Source organism: Lissotriton vulgaris, chromosome 7 (genome assembly GCF_964263255.1).
Source record: "Lissotriton vulgaris chromosome 7, aLisVul1.2, whole genome shotgun sequence".
In the NCBI taxonomy this organism is placed as follows: domain Eukaryota; kingdom Metazoa; phylum Chordata; class Amphibia; order Caudata; family Salamandridae; genus Lissotriton; species Lissotriton vulgaris.
In genome coordinates this window covers 1,380,432,352-1,380,446,287 of record NC_141695.1, presented here as the reverse complement: position 1 = coordinate 1,380,446,287, position 13,936 = coordinate 1,380,432,352, and the positions used below count along the sequence as shown (strand labels likewise).

The 13,936-nt window shown below is 40.0% G+C and overlaps 1 protein-coding gene across 2 annotated transcripts in view; it reads right to left on the bottom strand.

Annotated features, from left to right (window-relative positions):
• Positions 1-13,936, bottom strand: part of HIRIP3 (HIRA interacting protein 3) — a 135,602-nt gene that overhangs the window by 110,842 nt on the left and 10,824 nt on the right. For both annotated transcript variants that reach the window (XM_086932100.1, XM_086932099.1), the window contains 2 exons: positions 4,985-5,105; positions 1,089-1,263 (listed from right to left, as the gene is read on the bottom strand). In XM_086932100.1, coding sequence (XP_086788226.1) covers positions 1,089-1,263; positions 4,985-5,105 — 296 coding nt within the window. The remainder of the gene's footprint in view (positions 1-1,088; positions 1,264-4,984; positions 5,106-13,936) is intronic.

Below are 13,936 nucleotides of genomic sequence, written 5' to 3'. Positions count from 1 at the left end.
TTAATGGATGCTGAATCTTTAGCGAAAGATAACTACGTCAGATGTCTGCTTCTCTTAATCTCTTTCCCAAGAGTCAGACCTTGATGTGCTGAACAAAGTTTTAATTTCTCGTCATAAGGTTCCTGAAACAGGTTATGACAGATTAAATGCTTAGCACATAGAGGAGCTGTGCTGGCCTTAAGGGATTTGATCGAAACGTGTGTGTGGTTCAATATGTCACTCACCAAAATGAAGGATGGCAGGATGAGCCAGAATTAGATTAAAGGGCAAATTAACAAAGCCCCTAATACTGCAGGAGTCTTCCCTATCTATCCAGTTTCTGAAGAATATTCTCCCCTGATCAGCAACATCTGAAGACCTTATTGCTATAAAGTCTGGCACAAAAACAGGACCTAGTTAAATTTTGAATCCCAAGAAATAGACAAACCTGAACAGGGACCAGGTATCCGACAAGAAACATCTAGCTGTGTGCTATTATCATGTGTATGGTCTGCTATGCTATGCCAGCTGTGCAGTCAGGTTATGAGATGAAGAAGGAGTTGATGTTCTAAGGACCTTTCTGGAGTTAGGCACTTATAAAAGAGAAGTTGCTGAGAAAGGGTGCTTTCTTGTGGTGGGTCATGTTGTAAACAGTTGACGGATAATATACAACATAATAAACTAAGCATTCCATTATACAACTTACTTTGTTACATTTTCTGACTAAAGAGTCCAAAACAGGGTCAATCAAAACCCTGAGATGCAGGCCATGCTGGAAGACTGTTGCAACAGCCATGAACTCAGAAGAAATCACCAGTCCCCTTGAACTGCTAAGGGGCATGCTGAGGTGTAGAGATATGATGTGAAAATACAATTGGAACTGAACTTCAAAGAAAGGGCCAGTCAAGTCACAAAGTGAAGCAGTAATGGGTACGCATAATAGGAATCACAGACATGGCTCTTAGCCTCAAGCACTGAATCAGCCAGAGCAGTCTAGGTTCTAGAAAAACAAACAGTCTATTTTGGGGACAACAGATCATATTTACATGTCTAATGAGATTGGAAAGACTTAGCAGTGTTCTCCCCTTCCCAAGAGGGGCATTGCTCACCAGAACTAAAGTCCAAGTGTTTCTTTTTTGGGACCGGCTTCTTTAGCTTTGTGCTGGTGGAGTCCTTCTTTGGTCCATCATCCGAACTACTGCAGCTGGAACTGCGAGCACGCTTCTTTGTTTTCTCTCCCATAGTCCTTAATATGGGGGACTTGCCATCACTAGGCTCGTCCATCTGAAAAGCAACAATGGAGAAAGCACAGATATAAATGGATTATAGAATGTCAGACCTTAACACAGGAACTTAACCAATAGGAGTTGCTCTCATTCACAATGACAGACTTGGAAATCCAGATATTGTAATTAACCAAAGCATTCCCCACCCCAATACATGCGAAGCTATAAACTGGAGGCTTTCCGAAAGACAGTACAGAAATTCTATTTCTAGGAGGCGCTTTCTTCTCTTATGTTATTGTTTGTTTCATATGGCTTATGGATAACCTTTGTAGAGACTTATGATATTTTAGGAATGCCGTTGGATTTTAACACCCAGGGACAGGATGCATACTACATAAATAATTAACTCCTTCAGAAAACCCAAGTTCTGCATGGTTGAAACTGCTATAAAGGAAGGAAAATGCAATATATGATCCAAAGGTACATTTGTAAAAACCACATTTATTTAAAACATGCTAATTTGCATTTTTTAAATGTATAATTGAGCAAGAAAAACATTTACTACAAAACAAGCTTCATAAAGCATTCAGTACCACTTAAAAACAACTAAAGAGGTGGACTGATAATTTGCCACCATCTCCAGTGGGCCTTATATTGGCTGGCACAATCCCAATCCTGCTGGTGGTGGCATATTCAATGCTAAAACATCATGTGCTAGCTCAATATGTAAGGTGCTGTATCAAGTGTTTAGACTTAAGAAGCCAGCAAGTATCATGTCGCTGTTAATAAATTGAGCTTTTAGTGACGCATACATCTTTTCCACTAAAGAGGTACCCTGGAGCTACACCACATTACAGTGGTTTAGCACTTTATAATTGGACACTAAACAGTTAATTGAAATGGTTAAACCATTGAGTTCTCGATGTCCTCTTTGCAACAATCTTGCAGAACCTATTCCTTAGTCTGTCTGCACCCGTGCCTCCAATAGTGCTTCAAAGTTTGCTTCAACTAACTGCCCTCTTTTCTTTACAGTCAATCACGTATAAACCCATCTCTCCTAAACTTCTTGCTTTGGGATTTCTCTATACCTTACAGCCCTCCACAGCTTTGATTTCTGCTTGTTTACTTTGAAGTCTAGATCGAGCCATTGGATTTGCTTCTGATGACTGCTATTACAGCCCCCAGCTTGTATGATCAGTTTGAAACAAATGATACACATAGGATGCCATTTAGCTCACTAATTCAGTGCTAGGACAGGGGGATCTCCTTTTGCAATACTCTTTAGGTGCCCCATAAAATTCTTTAATATTATAGATGCAGCAACGTAAAAGCTGATCTTGCCTTACACAACACTTAACCATAAAAGTGCACTTTGCATGTCTAGAAAAAACAGCACCGTAAAAGCTAGCATGCTTGATTAGGTAGAGACAGTAGGATTAATCAAATTCAAGATGTTTAAGTAACTGATTACCTTATATTCGATAACAGAGATGTCATAAATTTGATAACTTAGCCTTGCTATTGGCTTCATTGTATAGTGTCCTAATAAACTGGACTTTTAGAAATAATTTACAAGTTGCTACTTTTTATAGAGGCAGTAGGCCATACTTGACATTGAACATATATATATATGATGTGTGATTTATTCCATTATGTTTTAACTTAATTAAATATGAAATATTGAATTTAAAAATGTTGTGCTGTGTTTTTGTCCTTAGGCTGCATTATTTTAGAGCCTTGTGCAATGGACTTAGATACATTTTCTCAAATGTTGCTTTATTTGTTTTTGGTTCATGCAACATTCCTTTTGGCAACAAAGGTGGAAAAATGACTTTTCCCCCATATGCGTGGAAAGTAGCAAGATCTTTGTCAACTAACTTGTGAGGAAGGAAGGACTTAAGTGTGAGAAAATATGCCAGAGTAACAATCTGTACCTGGAAAGACCGAAGGATGATCACATGACTATCAGACCATTTTGGACTGACCACTGATGTCATGAGGACAAATATGAACTATATAACTACGGACGCACAGGAGTAGGAGTATGCTTTTTGCATTACGAATGCTTTTGATGGCCCTTTTTGAGGAGAGCTTACGTTTAAACTCGGGATGACCCTTATCACTTTTCCTTGTCTCTAACCTGCCAGACTCTCTCGGTTATGCCCCTTTATTTATTGCCCTTGCTGACAAACCTGCACTTAAAGCATTTTGGTGAGAAACCAGACTTGAACTTCCTGATTTATGCTTCATTTCCTCTTGCCCATTTCCATGGACTTTAACTTGATCCCCTTGCCCAATCTAAGAGAACCACTGAGAACCATTTCTTGGTCTGTAAGTGATAGAAATTGTATTGTTGAGTAAAGCCCTCCTCATATGGATTCTTTTATTTAGAGATAGATTATTTCAACTAAATGTGTGGTTCTATATTTTGAATGGTTAGGATTTATGACTGAACTTCACAAAATGTTACTCAAGTGCATTGATTTTGGATCTTTAATACAATAACCTAATTCTCCAAAGCTGTCGGAGTCTTATTGTGTCTAATGTTCTAAACGTATAATAGAGATAGTAATAGATATCAGTTTCTTTTGTTCTTGTTCCGCGTAGCCACAGCGGAGCTTTTGGTTTGCACAATTCTAGTTTGACTAAAAGTCTTTAGGACGTTCGGTCTACCAACTATCATACTTTATTTCTATAGGATGGTTTTGAGAGTAAATTACTTAAACCGGATTACCATTTTGTGAGTTGGTTACCATTTAATGGTCCTCACTGGCTAGCTGACAGTTTGACATCCTGTTTCCACTCTACGACATTGGAGGACCACCGCATTTGGGGTGAAGTATTGAGCACGAGTATAAGTCCTACCTGCATGGGCCCTGTAGGAGTGTTAAGGTAATGTTCGTAAGTGTAGTGGGCTCCCGCTACAACATAGGCAACAAACTTTCCATATACAGAGAAGCCAATTTCAGGGCTCTTCAATTACTTCCCATGGCCAACAGGCACTCTAGCTTGTGGTGGTGTGAAAAGGAGGACTAATGGGCTGTAGTGACTTTCTGTACTTCACTATTAATAAAAGGTGCATGATTATGTAGTCCTTGAACACCAACAAACATTTGTAGGTGTATGGGGGCAAATCACCAGCAACAGAGAAACCATATTTCTCAGAGGATAACCCCCATGAGGATAACCCCCATACCTTCACCAGAGACAGAAGAAATTCGATTAGTGTGGGCTTGGTGGATGCACATACCAGGAGACACTTAAACAAGGTTAATCGGCTGTAAGCATGGCTTCATTTTTGGCCAACACCACACAGGGTCTACCAGTAAAGTCTTCAGGCCAAAGCACAATTTATAGATGTAATCCCTCACGTTAAGGTTGTCAGTAGCAGTGAGAATGGGGAAAAATGTTCAGTATTTAGGGTATCAAACACTTTTTACACTACTGCACTTTTATACACATTTCTGCAGATCAAAAAAGAGACATGCTGGCAATTTTGCACACTTCTTAATTTTAAAAAATTGAATAAACATTAGGCAGTATTTAGCCGACTGGGATTTTGCCGATATAACTAATAATAATTAATCTTCCAAGGGCCATTCCCAAAACTTCTGGGGAAAAAAAAGTTTAACAATGCGTCCAAATACATCTCCAAGAAATGTTAATGTTAATAGCCATTTCAACATATTTTCTAGCATTCCGGATTTCTGGGCACAACACCACAAACAGAACATTTGCGTTTTGAGGGTGCACTTAATGGATATCAATATTTTTCTCACCTGCAACTTTAGAAGCTCTTTTTCCACAATTTTCTTCAGAGTCTGTTTTTTCTCCTTCTCCAAGGAGGTGCGGCCTACATGCTTAAGGAACTGCTCTCGAATGCTGCGCTGCGTCAGCACACTGAAAGAAATGAGAAAGCAGAATTAAGTTCTCCCATCCTCTTTAAGGCGTCTTCACTCTGCACTAACATTTGTGAATACTGTAGGTAGTTCAGAACACGTTGATGCCATTTATGTGATAGATAAAAACTCTAAATCTGTGAAACGCAATACTAACCCTTTCTGTTTTAGGTGTGGATCAAAATAACATCTGAGTAATTATGCACAGTGCCCAGCTGTTGGTACACACTGCATGAAGTGTAGACAACTGGATCATTTTCAGAGTGTGTGCAAGACGGTTAAGAACCCAGTTATGGTTCACAGAATAGAGTTGAGTGATATTTACAGAACATTAGCTGTATCTAGTTTGGTTTTGAATCTTGAGGTTGATACTGTGATCACTGATAGAGTCAGAAAGCCTGTGTGTCAGGTTACAATGGAGTTCGGAAGTAATGTTTAAGTCACAGACGTATCTCCCAAAGCATATGGTGACCAAGACAGCGACATGGTGGGGTTCTTTGTAGACTATCAGCCTGATTCATGTACGGGCCGTTTTGCGTGGCCCTAATAGCGAATCATAGCGACTCGCTATTGAGGACACGCAAAACGGCATTCATGTAGGAATTGCTAAATAAATAGCGATTCCTACATGTTCTCTATTTGCGAGTAGCAATTTGCTACTCGCAAAAAAAGGAATAACTCCCCATTCATTCCTATGGGCCAAAAGGCCCATAGGAATGAATGGGGAGTATCCCTTATTTGCGAGTAGCAATTTGCTACTCGCAAATCAGATAGCGATTTTAAGGGTGCCAGGGGTGTCCAAAGGACACCCTGTAGCACCCCTTAAATGCAAATTGTAACAGTTGATGCGCACACATATGTCCAAAGGACATGTGTGTGTGCAACATGCAACTTAGAAAAATGCTTTTAAAAGCATTTTTCTAAGTTTTTGCTATTTACCGAGAGGTCTGACCTCTCGGTAAATAGCGGCCCAAATTTGCTAAATCGCAATTTTGTAATGTGTCATGAATAGCATTTAAGGAATCTCAAATAGAGATTCCTTAAATGTCATTTCCTCGCACATTTGCGACATCGTAATTAGCGATTTTTGCTTTTGGGATGCTGAATCCCAAAAGCAAAAATCGCACTCGCAAAGGGCCGGATTCTCAGAATCCGGCCCTTTGCGAGCCGATTTAGCCTTCATGAATAAAGCTGCATGTTGCTTGCTTTGGGAGGAAAACTTTAACTAAAACGTATGTGGCAATCAAGGGTAGCCACATTGTTTGTTGCCAGGACCGTCCCAGCTTAGGGCTCAGGTCTCCTAAATTTTCCCTAATTAAAGCCATTGAGGATGCCCAACCACTTATGGACAAGTCTATGCTTCGCTCTTTCCTTAAGCTTAGTGAGTACTTGTTACGTTTTGTGCAGGGCTATGCTTTCATTGTTCAACTGTTGAAAAATCTGCTTTGCTTAATAAAAGAGTGAAATACATATGGTCATATTCAGTTCATTAGGCGTTCCAAAGGGTTAAGAAACTCATCTCTGCGCCAGCTTGGTCTCCATTTGTTGCTGGCAGAAGATGTCCTCACAGTTGATGGCAGTCAAATTGGTCTGGGAGCAGTGTTTTCACAAATTTCTCAGGACAAGGAGCATACTGTAGGTTTTGCCTCTCGCTTACTCAGAGCTGTAGTACATTATAGTACCATTGAGCGAGGGCATTAGCCTTCTGTTGGACAGTTGAAAGATTTAAGACATACATTTGGGGTTCACATTCGGATCTGTACACTGATCATAAATTGCTGCTACATTTACTTGATGTGAATGGCTCTGGAAGGCATCAGCACTTTATTCAAGTTGCTTTACAAATTGCAAGAATATAATTTCACTGTAAAGTACATACCTGGTGGAAAAAATGTGGGAGGCGACTGTGTATCCAGATTTCCTGTTGTGAATGAGTGTATGGACAATGATTGCCCTTGCTGATTACATTTTGGGAGGTACAGACACAATCATGCACAAGGAGTGGTTAGAGGCTTCCAAACAAGATTCAATTTTGCAATCCATTGTTAAGTACATGAAAGATGGTTGCCCTAAAGAAAGAATGCTAAGGCTTCAGAGCATACGTTCAAGTTTCTGACTACTTTTCTATTGTGGAAGGGGTGTTATTACGGTCTTGTTTGTGAGCCTCCAATGTGTCTCAGAAATGTTCTGATTACGGAAGCTCATAAAAGGTCATTTAGGTGCCAGTAGACCCAGTAAAACTCTCAAACAATATCACTGGTGGCCAGTTATGGAATCTCAGGTTGCCAAATTCATAAATGACTGTACCGCTTGCTTGGTGTCTGACAAGCATTGGGAATTCATATGGTACCATTACTGGAGGAAGCTTGGTAAAAAGTAGGTCTTGATTTTGCCGGACCGTTTGAACTATTACCAAATACTAAAAGTACCGGATGGTGTTGGTGGACTATTATTCTAAAAGGGTATATTTTTACTTTACCTCAGTTCCCAAAGCTGATTCCGTCATCAAATTTTTAAAGAAAATGTTTGTAATAGAAGGGGCACCCAAGGAGATTGTCATCGATAAAGGCACTCATTTAACTTCAGCTCGCTTGAAGGATTTCATCAATGACTTTCACATCTCACAGTGGCTTTCTACTCTCCTACCTCAAATGGCTTAGTTGAGCACATGAATACATTTCTCAAGGAGGGTGTCCAAACAGATTTAACTGGGGGTCAGAAGTAGAATCATTTCTGAGGGAAAAGGTCTGCTCCTACTTGGTAACACCGCATAGCACCACAAGATTTACCCATTGTTGTTGTTGCGCAAAAGATCTCCTAGATACTCAATCCGTCTTGATTAGGTAACAGAGGTAAGCAAAAGAAGGGCAAATAGTTTGTCGACTGTGGCTTCCAGGGTGCAATCTATGCGGAGTCATATTACAGAAAACGTTGATAAGAAACACCATGTCAAGAAGGTTACATTGAACGTGAGAGATTGGGTTTTGGTCAGGATTCCCACAAGAGTAAGAAAAGGAGGAACTAAATTCTCCAGACGTGTGCACTGAGAAGGTCTCAAAAGGATCTGTTCTGTTACATAAAAAGGGTGGTGGAGCAGAAGAAATGTGGTTAAATTTACACCAGAACAAACTTGAGTAAATCCTGAAACAGTCTAACGTAGCAGACTTGAAGAGAATAACAGTGACAGCTCAGTGTTCGGAGGCTGAAGAGGTTCCAGGTAATATTTCTATGCCTACTAAGTTCAAGGACTATTATATTATCTGAAAACGTATGTATATACATGGAGTTCTGTATCAGAGTTCTTACCATGTTTTGCTGCTTTACCCTTGCAATCTTAACTTGGTTTTTCAAAAAGTGGAAAGTGTTGTACGTGTATTATTTAATCAAGCAAACGTATTCATGATATGCATTTTCCATGTATGCATTACTTTTAATGTTAGAGCGAGCTCTTTGTGTGAGGGCCTTATTCTTATTTAGAGTGTTATTTTTTATGTTGTAATTCTGGGCCTGTGCCGTCTCTGGTGTTTGTTGTTCCACATCGCTCTGAGCGGCCGGCACAGGAGGAAAGCTGGATGTGGGCTCCTTACCAGCGATACTTACTTCTAGGAAATAAACTTGCTTCACCTACTTCTTCATTTAGGAGGCATTCATGAAAACACCACTCCGTTGTTGCCTTGGATAACCTATGCCAACAACCATCCATCAACTTGCTGCTAAGCCTCGCGGCCATAGTCCCATCCTCAGCTCAGCAGTCAATCGCAGACCCAGCTAACTAAGCTGCCAAGTCTCCAGCCCGTCGCCCAGCCCTGAGCAACATTTAAGTGGTGTACAACTCTGTTAGAAAGTATCCAATAACGATAATCATCAGGCAAAGTGAGAAGATACTCCAAACGAGGTTTATTCAAGGCAAGTATGTGTGGTTCATTCATAGGTTACAAGTTGAATCCACCAACGGTAAACTCATATACCTCCCAACCTTCCCATTTAATCAAAACATAACATCTCTACTCAGAGCGAGACAGTCACAAGCTGTGAAAGAATGCCATGCTCGTGACAGCCACGCTCCATGCACACAACACACCTTCCCCCTTTGGAAAAAAAAAAACCACAAGTTAATTCATGACAAAGTCATTGAACCTCGCAGGAGGACGATGATCTCGCACACCCCTGGGCGGAAAACTCTTGTGCTTAAAAAAAGGAAAATCATGGTTTACTGGATCATTACTGTGGCCAACATCTAGAAATACATTGCTGCTGGAATCTTCTTGTGGGTTTACAACACTTTTAAACAAGGAAATTCTATTAAGATTCCAGACACTGCCACCCTCGACTGACAGCATTTCTGAAAACTTCAATGACTCTTTTTGGGACTGACCAAACAGGAAAACCCTTGGCAACACCCTCTATTTTTAATGCAAATTAGATCACCAATCACAACTCCTTGTTTAATCGCAGCACCCAGTTTTCTTTCCATGACTGGTTTCATTTTTTTTTTGGAAGCTTCAACCCTATGTCGAACTAATTCATAGTCTACGTTAGTGACATTTTTGTCTTCACCTAAAAAAATGTAACCACCAAGGAGCTAGTTTAGTGGGCTGACTAAAGTAACAGAATTTGGTGAAGTCCTATATGCCAACAACATGGCTTGCAAAGCATTACGCCAGTTCAGACCACCTTTAATTGATAATTGGATAGCTTCCTTCACTAAGCGGTTAAAACGCTCAACATGGCCATGGGCCTCAGGATGAAAAACAGCTATTCTCCTATGGTTAATTCCACATTTCTCAAAAAAACATTCCATTTCCTTACTAACAAATTGAGGTCAGTTGTCTGTGGCAGTTTCTTGGGGAATGTCTTCTCTACAAAAAATATCATCAAGGAATTCTATGACACTTTGTGAAGTAACCTCCCTAACCATCTTGACTTCTGGCCTTTTCGAATAGTAGTCAATAAGAACAATACCAAAACTTTCATGTTTGGGTAAAACATGAAATTGAACAATAATGTCCAAACCCAGTTTTTGCCACAGACCAGAAGGAAAATCCACAGGATGAGGCTCAGGATGCAAAACAACAGCTGACTTGTCACTGTCTGAGTATTCGGCACATGTGTGCACATAATGCTCAACACATACATCAATACCAGGCCACCAAAATATCTCTCGAACGCGTCTCCTGCTGAAAGAAATACCTAAATGTCCTTCATGGGCAATTTCCACAAAAGTATTTCTCAGCGAAAAAGGAGGAATTATTTTGTCACCTCTCATAATTAAACCGTTCTCAACTGCCAACTCATCCTGAACTATAAATAACTCATCATATTTCCTGATAGATTTCTTTGTTCAGGCCATCCTTGTACTATGTGCTTTTTGATCTCATTTAATTCAACGTCTTTTTCCATTTCTAGAAGCCAAATATCTTCACGAAGATCGGTTTGTTCACCTTGCAATAAATTAACATCATGCGTAGTGAACGCTACTTCACAGTCCTCCTCATGACTCTCTTCCTCATTTGCTACAGGTCTGGACATGCAATATGCGTGTATATTGGCCTTCCCCTGTACATATTCTATCTGGTACTGGAAAGACTGCAACCTAAAAGCTAACCTAGCAAGGCACAGACATAGAACGTCCTACACCTGGAGCCATCAGGAAAACAAGAGGTTTATGGTCAGTTTTAATGGTGAATTTGGTTCCCCATAATAAAGTCCTAAAATGTTCAGCACCCCAAACACAAGCAAGTAGTTCTTTTTCTATAACAGAATAGTGCTTCTCTGCGCCCCTTAATGCTCTGGAAGCATATGCTACTATCCACTCTTTTCCATTGTCCATCTGTAATAGTACATCACCCAAACCAGTATTGCTTGCATCCACCATGATGATGCAACTTTTCCCACACACAAATGGTTTTAAACATGTAGCACTGACTATGAAGTTCTTCAAATTTTCAAAAGCGTAAGACATTATCATCAGACCAAGAAAATTTAGCATTTTTCTTGAGAAGGCATCTGAAAGAATCTACTTTGGATGAATATGTAGGTATGAATTTTGCATAAAACTCAATTAGACCAAGAAAAGCTTCTAACTGCTCTTTGGAAGAGGGAACGGGGGCATTGATAATGCTTTCAACATGTTTACGTTTGGGTTTGATGCCCATTCCACTGATAGTATGCCCAAGATATTCTACTTCCATCGCCTTGATTTTGCATTTATCAAGATGAAGAGTGAGACCTTTTTCAGACAAGGCAGCTATAACACTTCGTAAGTCGTAATCATGTTCCTCATTTTCTTGCAATACACCAGAATATCACCCTGGAATGCAATGGCACCATTTAAACCCTCCAAAGTGTCTTTCATTAGTCTCTGAAAAACAGAAGCAGCACTGACGAGGCCAAAATGCATACGGCAATAGTTTATGGGGTGATAAAAGCAGTTCAGTTCTTTGATTCCTCAGCAAGCACGCACTGGATAGATTGATGCATGAGAATACTTGGGCACCGGCCAAGGTTGATACCTTCTCATGCAAATTTGCCCGGGTGGTGAGCATCAACCCAGATGTCACTATTTAAACTGCGTAAATCCACACATAGCCTGAGTTCGCCTGAAGATTTATCGAAATAACGATGGGAGAAACCCATGGAGATGACTCAATGGGTTCAATAATGGGTTTTTTCACAAGTCTTTAACCATGTCCTTTAACTTTTTCCTGTAGTAAAGGGGTACATTTCTTACTTTGTGACGGACAAGTACAGCGTTATCATGTAACTTAATGGCATGCTCAAAACCTTGGTACTTTCCTAATGTCCAGCTAAATACACTGGGGAATTCTTCAATCAATTTATCAATGCAGCTTGTGTTTACTTGAGTAGTTTTAGGGAAATCAGTAGCATAAACAGGAGGATCAGCTCTGGGATCATGTCTAATGCCCAACTGCACTTGAAGTGGCCATCCCAAAAGTGACTGTCCTGATTTTGCAACATAAGTTTTACTAAATGTGTGACGACCAGAGAAGACTAAATGAGCCGGGGAAAAAAAACTACTATATAAATGTTGTGTCCTGTGTAACCACCAGGTGACACATCAGGAGGAAGAAGAGCTCTGTTAGGCCACTTGTCATAAAAAATATCTGAAGAAATACTGGTGTACCATGCACACGAATCTACCAAAAATCTTAGTTTGACATCATCTACAGAAATGAAACATGAAGGAAATGTGCTGAAATCTTCATCTCCACAAACATTAATAACAGTGTTAATTTAATGTTCATAGTGGTCATAGTAAATATCACAATCCTCTGAATTTTTCATGTAATTCACTCTTTTGGGAACTGATTAACAACATTTTCCAAAATGACCTTTCTTATAGCATTTCGAACACATTGCAGGACAAACTTCAGAATTAGCCAAATGTCCATTGCTCCCACATGTGTAGTAAAGTAATTGGGAATTTCATCTTTCATATTTTGTGCCCCTAAATTTATTGTCGAATTTTGTAGTGTTATCATTTCTTTGAGGAAATGATCTTTCGTTTATCTGTTTCCTTAGCAATGTTGAATATGTCGTCTTTATCATTACCGTATTTTCCGGCGTATAAGACGACCCCCTACTTTGCTTGATAAAATGTAGGTTTCGTGCTATACTCGCCGTATAAGACTACCCCCACTTCCAGCGCAGTCCTGCATAGCCATTCCGAGAATTTATTTTGAGCTTACCGTATTAGTGATTCTAACCCTCCTCCCTGTGGGTGAGCAGTAAGGCTTTATCAGTGGACAGTGTTAAGCGTTTATTGTACAAACTCAAAGACTGAACTCAAACAAATTGGTTGTATAAACAATATTGCTTTAGTCGCAATATTTTTATTTAGAACCATATGAAAAACTGTCACTTGTGAACATACCTGTTTGTCATCAAACATGTACGGTACGATAAACATAAATTAGTGCATGAAACAGTGCAAGTGGATTAAACTTTTCATAACTTTTCATAAGTCCAAGCGATTTTTACAGGATTTACAACGTTCCCTTTAAAAGCCTTCAAAATCCTCCTCTTCGTCATCTGATCTCATAAGTAAATCAATGAGATCTTGTGGTACATCTGTAAGGCAGTCATCGTATGGATCTGGTACCAATTCCGTATCAGATGATGTGGTCTCTGCTTCGGCATCCTCTTCATCTTGCCACAAGTAGTCGTCCTCCATACCATCTAATGAATTTGATATGCCACACTTCTTGAAAGACTTCATGACTGTTTCTGCATCGATGTCGTTCCAGGCCTTTATGACAAAGTTGCACAAAACATCCAACTGTGGAGCACGCATGTTTCCTCCTTTTGTGAATGTTTTTTCACCGCTAACCATCCACTCATTCCACTGTTCTCGGATGCGATCTTTAAATGGCTTGTTTAGGCACACATCCAGTGGCTGCACCAACGATGTCAATCCTCCAGGTATAACTGCAGCATCTGTTTTTAGTCTTGTCAGCCTTTGCTTGGTGCTTGGAGTTAAATGAGCCCTGAACATATCCCACACCAGTAGACTACGCCTTTGTAGAAGTCCACCTGGTCGCCTGCTCCATACATTATCAAGCCATAGCTTTACCCCGTCTTCATCCATCCATCCATCCTTTCTCATTCACATGCACAAAACAACCAACAGGAAACTTGAGTTTCGGCATTGTTTTTCTTTTGAAAATAACCATTGGTCTCAGTTTTGCGCCATCAGCTGTGCATGCTAGTACCACTGTGAAACTGGACTTCTCATGTCCTGTTTTTATTAAAATTGTCTTTTCACTGGACAGTTTTGTTTGCAATCATATCGGAATTCATTGGAGTTTCATC